Raw genomic sequence first — 13,856 nt, forward strand, 5'->3', positions numbered from 1 at the left:
AATATCGCCGCCACCGCCACCGCCTCCGCCCTCGGCGGCAGTATCGAGGACCACGACCCTTTGACCAATACTCGAAGAGGTGCCGACAGGTGTGCCCGTCCAAAAGGAACTGCCCACCCAGGCCTCGGTAGTAGTGAACGTGGTCGACCAAAAGGAGACCTGCTTATAGCATATGTAGTCGCCGGGGCGGCTGAGTCGACCACAACGCGGCCCGGCTTGTGCCATCGGCGACGTTGGATCATCGATCGATCGACTATCCACGTGACGACACAACAATGTAGATTCGTTTAGTAAAATACAGAACGAACGTGGACAAGTTGCGACGTGTGCCAAAAAACCCGGTCCATCGGTATGGATCATCTAGAACGAGAGATCGTGTCGAGGACCATGTTACCAATACACGAACAGAGACGTTGATCGAGATGGAACGCGATAGAGATACGTCGACCATTTTACAAAAAGATAAAAAACGAACGGTGGACAGTGGACGAAGTTCGCTCGAAACAGCAAATTAAATTATCGTGCTGATTGCAAATGAGAGATCGATCGTAAAACCAGGTGTTTGATACGAATAATCCGTATTGTTCGATGCCGGAGGTGGATGCTCCTCGAGCGGACGTTAATAAAACAGGATCGATTGCACGGCGATCGAAAGGCGTCACCGTCCAAACGACCGCGTTCCATCGACCTGACGAAGCTGAATAGCAAATGAAACACCGTGTGCAACGCCAATCAATCGGGTGAGCGAATCGTTCGCTACTCGAGGCGAGGACTTTCGAGGCTGGGGAAAGGGAGGGTCGAATAGTGGTTAAACGGCCGATTCAATTGCCCGGACTGCCCGACGCGATGGGTTCGGGCCGATTTCCAAGCTAAACATATCGATAATGGAGCCAGAAACGAGGTCGAGAACTCGGGCGATGGGTTCTCTTTTGGCACGCTGAAGAAGTAGCCTCGTACGCGGCCAGTGATGGAAAAGAACCATGTTACTATCGATCAACGACCACGATACGTGTGATTAGACTCGGACCAAAACTCATAGTGATCACTGCCAGCAGCTAGCCTAACATAGTCAAACGATCTAGTACGACGTGAACAAAGAGGAAGCTTTAATCCGGCCGCGTGTTTATTTGAATTCACGGCCTAAAACTTGATCCTTGCGTTCACCTTCGCGAAAGATCGATTCTTGAGAGTCGACGTGACCAACGAAGATTTTTCGATTCGGAAGAACTCGATCGCAATGTTACACGAAACATGCACAATGAAGTACTATTTAAGAAGAACGGAACGAAGAATATACGTGGGATACGTCACAACGTTTCGAGAGCAGGATTTAGATAAACGACGTGTTTACGAACGAAGATTAATGGCCTAGGACGGGTGTACTGTCGTCATCTTTTCGACCAAACGACCAAGACGATCACAGATAACTAAGAAGAACGAAGATGAATTAAAATTTATCGTCTTATAGACAATTAGAAAAAAAAGGAAAAAAACAACTAGAGCAGCCTCGGCCGTTTCCTGCGAGAAGCGAGACGAATCGGAGGACGTAGTACAAAATTTCCAAAGCGTTACCTGAGCGTTTACGATTTTGCATCCTGACCTTTGTTTCCGCGCCGTTGTGTCCGCGAGCACAGTCGCCAACGATGGACTAACGACAACTTTGCGAGTTCTATTGCGCCGCGAAATAGAATTTTTCACGCGTTTTATACAACGGAAGGAAGGACGAGGAACAGATTCTGCGAATGAATTTCTCGGCGTGCCAGGCAGCCTCGAAAGATCGAATACAGGGATCGATCCTCGCTGTTACATGCATCGTAGGAACATATTGTAGAAAACGGACCAGAACATCCTGTCGACGAAGCAAGCGTGCTTGGAGAAATAGTTCGTTGATTCGATGGCGTTCTGTATTATAATAGACACGGTTGTACATGATCGAATTTGTTCAGCGATTGGTGATTCACGATAGAACATACTTTTACCGGACGATTGTATAAAGGAAAAGATCACACGTATGGACGCGTACACGAGCACGTTGGTACGCGGTGTACGCGCGCATACCCGCATCTTAAATTTAGTTTACATGTAATGCCATAGGTAAGTGCGTAGCCACGTAAGAGACCTAGTCATATTTTGACACGATCGACAATTTATTATCGAGACGATACGATACGTTGTACAGTGACCGTTTTTTCACGAAATTCGAACAACTGACGCCGTTATCGAGAAGCGTATTCGATGGCGTTTTTAGTGTTGCGCACCGCGTCGTATACATACAAACAAACACAAACATACAAATAGATACACACAAACACATACGTATTGTGAATATACAAAAGGAACTATGTTTGTTGAAAGAAAAAGAGAAATGAACGTCGTTCGACGGTTTTATTAAAGCGTTATTAACGATATCAAAGGGAAGGGGATGTAAGGGTGTATGATTGAGCGCATGTGATAAGAAACAGGAGCGAATCGTGCCAAAAAAAAGGATAATCCATACTGATGTCATGGATGACAAGCAGCGACGATGATTTTTAAGTTACGTCAGACTATCGATCGCGTGACGTTGCGTAATTCGATAACGAGACGACCGATGCGACCACAAATTTCCTCGCGAACGTTTTCAAACGAAAACAGCGACGAATATTGTGATTGCGCTGCCGAAAAATAAGTATATTCTCATTTGCATATATAATTTTAATGGGGGCGTAATTGAAAGTCGTGGATATTAATCAACGCATTTGCCGAAACTTTATCACGTCGCTGATGAAGAGTTCACTTTGTCGGAAGCGAATGAAAAGACACGGCAAGAAATTTTCAATGGTTCCCGAAATAATCGAGTCTCGGGTATGGGATGCTCGCGTAATTGCCTTCGGAGGAACACTAATCCCAGCCTGCTGATAAATGAATTCTTCGTCCGCGTCGATTAATTAAGAGACTCACCCTCGTCAAAGTCGAGACACGTGGGTTTATCGAACCGGCGTTCGTTCTTCTTTGTCTGTTCTCGTGTCTCTCATTTCGGCTCATTCGTAGGTCGCGATCGGAATTTCGATTTGCCTACGCCGGAAGCGCATAAATTGCGGGCACGATTCGTTCTCGAAGAGAGGGCTGACTAGAAATCATCGTGATTGCGATATTTCGATGAAATAAAATTGAAGAGCGGAAGCGTTTGCGGAGATGAGGGAGATATTATTGCGACGAATATTACGTTGCCGGGAGGGAATGAATCGAAGCGTGAGGTGTTGGTTGGGAGAGTGTTCAACAGTTCATAACTACGTACTTGTCGCGTCATCACTGGTGTGCCACTATTCAATAAATAAATTTTATTTACTTAATCGATCTAGACATTTCTACATTTGGCGTAGTAATTGGAAATACATCGACTTTCTTTTTGCGATGGAGGCTCTGAGAGCTCGAAAAGGAAATTTCATTTCGTCGATCAACGATTGCAAGAGTTTCTCCTCTCTCGATTCTCAGCTCCTCGATCGAGTGAATGTGATACGCAGTGAATCGTCAACTTAAACATATCTCTCCGAAATAAGACAGACAATTAAATGTTGTTATATACATGTTTTACTGAATATTATCACTTTTTCTATCTCCGTGCAAAATTCATCCATTCTCAGTCAAACCACGATTAAAACGATCCCATGTCCCAAATCCTCGTGAAACGAATTCCACCTATCACTCGCAAGTTTTACAAGCAATTCTTGTATGTACCTTTCCCTTGATACCTTCCTTTCTTTCGTAGCCGAGCATTCGACGAAAACGATAATAAACGACTGGAGCAATGAACAGCGATTTCGTTTCTCTGCTAACAAATTCATCGATTCCATCGGAACCAGGACAGAAGGCTTACAGAGGGACACAGCCATGTCATTGTGGACAAAATGACAAGTGAACCGATAGTTCATCAATCATCATCGCTTATTCCTCGATACATATTCAGATCGATCCTACGTTCCTTTGGCCAGCGTAATTTCGTTTACCACCACCGCTACGTCAATTATGCAAATCTCATTTCCTGCTCGGGACTATCAAGCCAGCCTATCGATGTCTCTCGAATATCACCGTCTTCCCACTTAATAGCGTGTTCGTTGACTTCAATCACCACTGAGCCAATACGAGTTTCCATCTCGTACATCGAATCATGGAAATTAATGAGAATCGTTTCCAGGGAAAGTTTCGTTCAGTGTCGAAACGTTTATTGGTCAAACAACACTTGCGGCTTTATTTAATTTCGTGTCACGTAAATTTCGATTATAATTAAGTGAATTCAAAGTGCAATTTAGGATTGAATTTGAAGACCGTGTTTGACAATAGTGCGTTTCATAAATAATTTCAATTTGCTAAATGCTGCATTAAAATTAATTATTCTTTATTACTATTCAAGCACATTGATTATCAACGCTTTAATTTGTATTTCCATGTGACTTATATTACCATTATCATTAATCAAGAATTGGTTTTCTGCCTTTATACGAAGTAAAAGATTTAAATGATATAACAAGATACATCAAGAACGCTTTACTTCCGTCAACTACGTCGAAATATCATTTCTACCAATGGAATTGGCCCGAGATTGTTCGAATATGCTCTCTTCTATTTATAGCGTTTCCGACTGTTCGCTCCTTCAGGATCTCAGGCATGGAACTAAATTGTCACGGCGAAGTGGCTGGCTTCCATCGCCCCATATTGAAAATTGCATTCATTTAACCGCGCCGCGTCAAAGGGAGCCCGTTAAAATCTGGGCCATTCGTCGTTCCTTGCGGAGGGCAAAAAGATGAAAAGGGAGAGAATCGTCGAAAGAGCGGCCTGCCGGAAAAGGAATAAGAAACGCCGTCGGTTATCGAGCCTCAGCCGGTTCCCAATCGACGCGTACTCGTTAATTCTTGCGATATCGTTACGCCATAAAATGAATCTTCTCCCCTTTCCATCCTTTCCTGCCGCTTCTTCGATCGTTAATGGGAATACGAACAAGTCGTCGAACGTTCTGCTTCGTCGTGAATGAAGAACACGAGGTCTTGTTATCCACGATGAAAGAAGAAACGCTGAATGGATCTTACGGTGGAATTTTGGAGCAGTAAGTTTCTAGTAGGACAGAATAAATAGAGACAGATAGAGGACAAGACAAAATCAATCGCGCGTTCTTTTGATTAGCGACACGTTGCGACGTAAAGACCAGAAGACAAAATGTCTCGATTTTTAGGAACCTTCCTTTTGACAGAATTTCCCCATTTTCCTTCAATCGTTCTTTGTCACGTTTCGAAACGATAAAGCAAATTGAAAGCTCGTCTAATATCCCGATGCTTCAAAGTATACGTTACGATCTTCATCTACGATCTTCTGTGTCCGTTCGTTTGGGTGACTCGTTAGTAAATTACAAGGAGAAACGTGTTATTTAGCACGACGAATCGATCTTTCGCGTCTAATTTGCGAATAATGGAACGAAGGGAGTGGAATTGGTCTAAAAACGGTTGAAAAATTGGACGTAAGGCAGATGCTTGTTAACGTAACGACAACAGCCGTTCGTATCGAACGATTATTTCTTAATAATTCATCTTCGAGTAGGGGTGGTTTAATATATAACTCGTTAACGTTTAACGGACGAAAGAGGAGCGACGAGGCGAGAAGAAAAATAAGAAATAAGGAGACGGAAGATCCTGGGAATCGAACGATTCGCTACACCATTCGTGTTCCGTCATTCTTTACGATTAGATTATAACGAGTGATTTATTATCGCTAAACTGGCACGTAAGTACTCCTCGATATCCATACATTTTAAGAAACAAGAATATCAGATTATTACGAAAAGGTATAATAACCTGTGTCAGTAACTTTTTTCAATGAATTTCTGTCATCGTTAACAGCTCGATGATCAGCCATAAAATCGGAGCTTCGAAAGTATAATTTACAGTTTTACATGGACCAATTTTACGTCCAATCTTACTATATCGCTTCGTTCAAGTATATCCATAACGCCATTGAATTCCCGTTAGTGAATCGAGAATGTGAAATCTATTTTCTCGTTTGTTAAGCGCGAAAAGAACGGACAGGAATTCTCATCGAGGATTCCCGTGGAAAGCTTCTTTCGAGACGTTTAATCAGACTGGACGGGTAAAAGTTTCGTCCCTGGGGATTCGACCATTCTCGGCAACGTTGTGGTAATGAACAGAAACGAGACGGAGATAATACGCGAGGAAAATGCCGGCTGATTAAATTTAAAGATTCCCCAAGGGTGGCGTGGGAACTTTCGATTTGCATGTTGATTGACAAACGCAGTCTCTCGTTGGCCTCGTGATGGATCTGCACGGGTTGTGGTGACAGTTCCAGCAGCACCGTTTGGCCATGGATTGATGGAATTATCGATAAAAACGACAAAGACCGAAAGAGCAATCCCTGCCTTTTGCCTTCTGTATCGTTAAAAGTAAGAAAGTCGAATTGATTCCGGTTATTCGGCGATTTAATCAGACGTCTCTTAATGAAAGGGGAATACGATGTCAACGGGAATGAATAGGTAAAGTGATTAAAAACTTCAACGTCACATAACTTCAAACAATCTTATAATTATAAGAGTTGGTAGTAATTTAATTGTTCCTTCCAGTAACGTTAATTTCCGCGTAATTAAAACCTAAATACGGTCGAGTTGCATCTTTATTTTCATTCTATTTGCACTTCGTTGCCACTTTATCGAATTACGATGTTGTCGAGTAGAAGAATCAAATGGCAGGTTCGTTTCACGTGGCAACGAACTCGAAACAAACCGATAACCAACAACCAAAACGAAAAGCAATGGTTTTCGAGTCATGTTTCACCCCGATCGTTCCTCATTCCAACCTTAACAGATAGGTCTCACTTAACCTGCTTATCTCTGACCGAGTCCATTGCGAAATGTAATGTATCTATGTTTCTTTGAACGCGCACTACCTGCCGTTGGTCAAGTAAATCGAGCGTAACGTAACGCCCTGAGTTTTTACGTGGGTCGTTATCTCTCTGGCATTTACCCCACGAGACTATCGCCCTTTTTTCGGCGTCACCAGGAAGGAAAGCGGAGAGTAAAGAAGTCTCAATCGTACGAAATGAGCGAAACGTTTAAGGAGTGATTCTTGGTCTGCTGTGTCTGTAGGCTACTATCGACGTGTACTTGGAAGAAACGGCACGCTTCTACAGCTTTAATCTTTGCTGAAGACAAGTGGTAGCCGATGAACTCTTTCCCGCTGCTCTGGTCGCAACTGGTAATCGTGACTTTCCGGAAGACTGCCGCGTTATCGCCTGGTAAAATACGAGGAACGACTGGAGTCATTGGTCAGAAGTTCTTCTTATCGTGAACATGTCGATGTTAAATATTCGTCGATCATTATTATCAGGTCTATGCTCGGATATAAGACGATCCACGACACCTTATGAATTTTGATACAAATAAAATAAAGAAATAAATTATTTTTAAAATAAATAGGCCAGATATTCTAAAAATAAATGCGCCAATCATTCTAGAAATAAATGGGCCAATAATTCTAAAAAGCAATATTTTAAAATATTGTGCAAAGGAAGCTGCAATAGGAATTTCCTGGAAACGTTGAAGGCTTATCTTTTCGGCGCAAAGAACAACTTCTAAAGTAGTAGGGAATTCGTCGTTGTCTCAGAGCGACGTTTCGCCTTCCAACCTTTTTGTAACGATTCAAGTTTCGTCAGGCACAGTTTGCGTGGTTGAGTAACGAGTGGAAATTCTCTGGCACGACGAAACGCATGGAAAAGTTTGCAACGGCATCGCTGAATATTCCATTATCGGCACGCAAAGCTCGAAACGTTTCTAGAGTAGGAAACCATCGATATTTCTAGAGATTCGGATCTTGAAAACGAGTAATGAGATATCAACGTCACGAACAGTCGGCAGCTTCTTTAAAAGTCTATGTTGCGAATCATGGTATAGCTTCGCCTATTCACATCAACCATCAGCGAAAGCTCGAGGAATTCGCAATTAAATTTCTAAAAGTAGCTTTGTAAAAAGCGTCTTGATATTAAGCTTTGAAGCGAAGTTACGTTGAATTTTCTCTCCCTCCTTAATATTTCTACAAATTCCGCGTCATTAATCTCACTGTTTACTTAATTTAAAATTTAGAAAATTTATTATCTAATCTATCCCTAAAACGTTATCTTTTCTATCGCCTGTAGAAGCCTGGATCGATAAGAGTGAATTATCATCCTGAAGATCATAAATTTACATTGTAGCGTTATGAAAGATAAGCGTCTGAGGTTCCATTATTGTAAAGGTATGTACCTAGCATCTCAGGAAGGTACGTGTACACTTAAGTACATGACCAATAGGCTAAGCATAAATCAACGATCCTCCAAGACATGAGAAGACTAGTGTTCTGAAATTAATTACTATACGCTAGTGCATCACCTTGTATTTATAGTCGTATATTTATGACACTGTTTTCAGGTGATAAATATTGATAAAGCAAACAATAATGCATTGACTAAGTACAGGACATAACATTGTATGAAACTTCATGTTTCACGTTCTGAAATACCGATCTTGAGAAGAATGAGAGTATTTCTTACGCCCTCTGCGATTTACTACGGCGAATATAGGAATTATATCACATTATATCAATATCCAGCAATGGTAAAATGCCGTAAGATTCTTTTATCAACCATTGTAAACTAAGATCTCGCAACTTTACTTATCATGCAACGATAAAAGTCGATTTTCCTACATTATATTTTCTACAAACTTAATATTTTTACAATATTTTTTCCTTTTAAACGATACAAATATAAAAGTTGCAAATTCAATCATTCACTAAATGCAAAACGCTGTCTCTAGTGATGCCGATTTCCCTTAAAGTTGTCCCTAGATGATCCAATCTTCTCGGTGAATAACTGAGAATATAAAAATATAAATAAACATATATATATATATATATATATATATATATATATTCTGAAATTTAGAATTCTCGAAGGGAATAAAATTCTAGGACGAAAATGCTGGACAAATCTTTACCCGCTGAGAACAATTTTATATCCTCGAGGGACAGTTCTTGCCATGGTTCTATCTAACAATTGATAAAGTCGAGCTATCGGTTCGTCGGCAGACACGTGTACCAGATAAACAGTACCGCCGTTCAAAGACCTGACTTTCAATCGGAATTCGCCTGGTTTTCCAGACGGTTCATTGATCTGATGCAGAATAGGAGGCTGAAAGGATTAAAAATCCATCAGAAAGAATCACTATTTTAGTCACCCGATTACAAAAGAATTATATTCTTACTGCATTCCTTCCTGCATTCTTCCTAACTGGTGCAGCAGACCTTGGAGCACGTTGATTTTTTCTAGCCGTACTTTGCTGATGCACTTGAGAAAGCGAAAATTGCGAAGTATCGGCGTTCACCTTCGGTGCTGACCTCGACGTAATGGAAAATCGGGAATTTGGTAGGCTGGCGGATCTTGATCGTTGCCTGAGAATCTCATCCGCGTTATCCAATCGACTAAATGAAAGATAACGTTGTAAAAATAGACTGATATTGATCAAAGTTATTACATGATTTAGCAATTAATTTTTACTTTGGCGATAATTTAGACGCTCTATCGGTGGAACTGTGATAACATCTACCAGAGCTTGGAAATCTCATAATACCTTTGGATTTTAAAGGGATCTCCCGAGCCGAGGTATCGAAGTCTCCATTTTTAGACGTGTCACGCTTACGAAATATAATTGTAAGTGAACCTTATGAACGTAGGAGGTTCGTTGATTCGTGAAAGAGATTCATGAAAAATTACTTTTTCTCTTCGAGTCGATTTCTTTTCGCCCAAACCGAGCTCCGCGTTAATATGCGACTGTAAATGAGTGTCGGAGCAGATATTGTTGTGAGATGCCAAAATTTGGGAACGAAGAACATACATCTCTAAAGGAGGAGCTTCTGAGGGAGTTTTTGGTTTCATGGATCTATCAACGAGTTTTCTATACAATCGTAAATCAATAGAAGATTATATATTTAGATTTAACCGAATCTTTATACCTAGCTGTGGCAGGCGTCAGTTCCCTAAAAAGATCAAAATTATATAGACTATCCTTCTCTCTCGTAAAGGTACCACGACGAGCCGATTTCTGATTATTAGGAAATCTACGAGTGGAAGGTCTAGATGACATCGATGTATTATCAGCCAATTCTTTTCCCAATCGATAACCTTGGCCAGGAAAATCGGAGTTCAAGAATACTTGATTTCTCTGATCCTCTACCTAACAGAATACTCCTCAAAGTAACGCATTCCTTTTTTCTCAATAGAAATTAAAATTGAAATTTCACCTTGAATGGTACACCTTCTGGATAAGTTTCTTGCAACTCAGAAGGGAAATAGCCGTCCAAGATATCTCGTAGAAACGATATCGCGGTTGGATCGTTGTAGGATCGTAATGGGCCATCTTGAACTATCATTCCATTTTTGTAGAATTTTAATGACATGCAAGATGCGGTCTTTAAACAATTAAGAGACATATTATATTATTAAACTCCATCTTGATAATACACGTTATATGTATTTAATTCTTAAATTATCACCAGAAAAACAAACGCTAAGAAATCGCGACTGACTCATAACAGCTGCAAGCCAGAATTGCACCGTAATTATTTACCGAGCTCGTAACTCATATTCGATATTGTTATTCCGCACAGGTAACCGGTTTTATCGATTAACATCAGCTTTCTGTGTTACATTAGAATATGTGTAGTTTACATCCGGACCAAAGAATCGACGGTGAAAATTGATACCGACGTTACGAGTGCAAATATCGATGTAACATGCCTATTAGCGTCTCACAGAATGTTTAAAGGGAAAAACGATCACGTAACCCTGTTTTATGAGAACATGTAATATAAAACAGGATAGGAATTCATCTATCTTACCATTCCTGGCAAATTATATAAATATCTAGAATATACGTGTATGTACGTGTATATATATACCTTCTTGTTTTATACTTTATAAATTGTGGGAACTTCAAAAATACAAGATAGGAAAAAAATAGAATTCAAGGAAGATTCACGTTTAACTCGTCGTAAATTATTTTGTACAAGATAAATATTGCCGTGTGAAAATACTGCATAAATAAATATTTACTTTGAAGGTGGCCCCGTTTCCTCTTTCGTTATGCTGCACGTGAACTTCACCCTTCCCAGCGGCCAGGTTCAGCTGGTCAATATTCGCGATAATCTGCTCGTAACAAGTCTCGATGGTGTTGCTAAAAGGCACGGCTAACTGATCATTAATTCGATCGGGTGCCGATCGCTTGAAATAGTAACGTATACTCGATTTACTTGGCTATCGTTTCAGGATGCTTCGAACCGTTCGTATTGCCGACCCAGACCAGACCATAATCGGCCAAGAATTTCTGTACGAGAATGAAAACACGATGACGTTGAAAGAAATAAGAACGCAACTCTGACAATAAAATGTTTTACGTGCACATATAATTAACCTCCATTTCGTAAATTCTTTGTTCGAGCATTAAACATCTTCTGTAGAGATATTCCGAATGATCGGCTTGCACGCGCCGCTGCTGCTGTTCCTTCTTTCGTAGTGTTTCTTGATTCTTGCTCTTTGTCTCCCACTCCTTGACCTGTAACAATTTGTAAATCGTCATGAAAATGAAAGGACGACAACAACGAATAAAGGAAACAGTGAAGAACCTTCCGTTTCAATCGGGAAATTTCCTGGTCCTTTAACTTTATTTGCTCTTCGCTTCTCTTTAAGTTAGACTGCACTTTCTGCACCTGATTTTCGACCTTGTATAACTGCTTCGTTAATGTATCGATGAATTCGCTCTCTGGGACAATTAGTTTCTACGGTTAGTCAAAAGTTAGAAACATTCGACCTCGAAGCTAGAAACTTGTTTCTATCTTCGACAGGTTAGCAATGACGCGTCAATAACGAATGTCTGCGGATCAGGATAGAATTTCCGATCGCAATTTCCACGACCAATTAAGTTTTTAATTAATCCAACAAAGAGCACGTGATTAGATGAATGAATACGATGATACACGCAACCAGTCACATATCAACGCCAAACGAGACCAGCGTTTTTATTTTCCTCGCGTGCATTTAATTATCTCTGTTTGTAACGAATTACCTTCTTGAATTACGGAGTTTTCCGGTACGTAGATGTTCGTTGGTCTAGCGTGACAATTCCAAAACTTTCTGCCACTGAATGCTGTGTTGGAGGTCTAAAATGACGCGTAAAATAGGCCAGGGAAATTAAAGTTGCACGATGCCATTGAATAATGAAGGATATCGATGGTTGTGTAATTACCGTTCTATCGATTCTTCTGTTGATATGATTAATGTCTTTCTGACGATCCCTAGACGCCAGGATACTTGCGTTTTCTAACGACGCACTCTGCAGTCGATCTATACATTCATCGTCGTCGACTATGTAAGTTGCGGTCGAGGGAATTCGTTTTAGCCTACAAATAGGTAAGTAAAATGTAAAGACTTAACCTAGTAGAGGCTTTTGTCTACTCGTTAAAATTATATTTATATCGCGTTAGAATTTTTCTTCTTCGATAAAAGACGGGAATATCATGAAGCATATTTCTTTAACTACGTTCGTAATTGTACAATGTTGAAAATACTTGTGATGCGAAGTAGTAGTCGGAGAGCACTTTGCAGGTTTTTTTCGTGGATGGGCGAAATTGTTCGATTGGCTCATCGTGTATGTGACGACATTTAGAACGAGTTTGTCATCATTCACATTGGAAATTTTTATAACGAATTTTCCGAAAGCGATTTCGGATGTTGTATTTAAAGTACACGAGGTGCAGGGAGGGATCGATCGTGAACTCCGCGGTTGGTGACAGTTTATGATCGAACGAACGATCGATGTGAAGTTAACGTCAACCACTGAAGCGTATCTACCACACACTTTGAATATTTTATTACTGCAAAATTCAGTACGCTGGATGACCTCGTTCGGGGAATTTTAATTAATGGTAATGGTTATAGTTTATGTGGAATAAAAATCCCTGGAATCCGCCATTAGAAAATACAGGCTATAAAACAGGAAAAACAGAGAACTCTCGATTAGTCAAGGTGAATCGATCAGTCGATAAATCTTCTGAAATAGTTCGAAGCAGTGAAAGTACGAGACCTTCGTGTCAAACAGACTTTGACCTATTTAATGTAAATATACGAATAATTAATTCATTTCTGTGTGAACAAAGAAAAATTCATTATCATAACACTATTATAGTTTTTTTGGTGAATTCATTAGCGTACAAAAGATTGCACAATACAAGTAAACATTTATTCTCACAGTTGTCCCACATTACATAGCATAAATTTTTGCAATATCATATCGAGTGTTAACTGTCTTAACTACACTTTCTATTATCTATCAACTATTTCTATTAATTACTTATATCTAAAATTTAAAGTCAAACTTTAAAAAATTGTTATTAAGTTTCATTTTACCCTAACGATTTTCCACATTAACACATTCGCTACTAGCAACTGTATAGAAATATTAAGGTAGGAAATCGTAAGATAAGAATTTGGATAATTTGTTTTCAATTATCATACTTCGTATCGCTTATTATTATTAATTCAATACCTTTTTCCCTCCTTTTCTTTGAGTTATTAATACCCAGTCATAATTTAAGCACGAAAAAAATATTACGTCATCGATCGTTAGATGACAGAATGAAATTTCATTTTCAACCTTGTTCGCTCAAACACCTCCGCATCTACGTCATTCGGGCACAAAATCGATGATGGACGTTTCGTGATTCGATTTGGAGCAATAATAGCAAAGAAGAGAACACAGCGCCGTGTGGCGACGACGCAACGGTTTCAAATCG

At 40.1% G+C, this 13,856-nt stretch overlaps 2 protein-coding genes across 2 annotated transcripts in view; one reads left to right on the forward strand and one right to left on the reverse strand.

Moving 5' to 3' along the window:
* Positions 1-82, forward strand: part of LOC100743975 (glutamate receptor ionotropic, kainate 2-like) — a 25,889-nt gene extending 25,807 nt beyond the window's left edge. Inside the window, exon 13 of the mRNA XM_033320138.1 lies at positions 1-82. The gene's annotated coding sequence lies outside the window, so the exon portion shown is untranslated.
* Positions 83-7,494: 7,412 nt separating this feature from the next.
* LOC100743856 lies at positions 7,495-13,724 on the reverse strand. Its single transcript, XM_024366902.2, has 14 exons — positions 12,633-13,724; positions 12,311-12,464; positions 12,131-12,224; positions 11,691-11,827; positions 11,480-11,620; positions 11,319-11,392; positions 11,122-11,242; positions 10,311-10,478; positions 10,023-10,243; positions 9,784-9,949; positions 9,568-9,704; positions 9,275-9,491; positions 9,008-9,201; positions 7,495-8,883 (listed from the first exon to the last, which is right to left on the reverse strand). The coding sequence occupies exons 1-14, from the start codon at positions 12,707-12,709 to the stop codon at positions 8,793-8,795; spliced, it is 1,992 nt and encodes a 663-aa protein (XP_024222670.1). The 5' UTR covers positions 12,710-13,724; the 3' UTR covers positions 7,495-8,792.
* Between the last annotated feature and the right edge of the window lie 132 nt (positions 13,725-13,856).

This window comes from Bombus impatiens, unplaced genomic scaffold (genome assembly GCF_000188095.3).
Source record: "Bombus impatiens unplaced genomic scaffold, BIMP_2.2 scf_0248, whole genome shotgun sequence".
NCBI lineage: Eukaryota > Metazoa > Arthropoda > Insecta > Hymenoptera > Apidae > Bombus > Bombus impatiens.

Coding starts and splice junctions, on each gene's coding strand:
- LOC100743856 (XM_024366902.2), bottom strand. CDS start 12,709: ATGAGCCAATCGAACAATTTCGCCCATCCACGAAAAAAACCTGCAAAG. Junction 12,465..12,632: donor ACTACTACTTCGCATCACAA/GTATTTTCAACA, acceptor ACCTATTTGTAG/GCTAAAACGAATTCCCTCGA. Junction 10,479..11,121: donor GAAACGGGGCCACCTTCAAA/GTAAATATTTAT, acceptor AATTGTTTAAAG/ACCGCATCTTGCATGTCATT.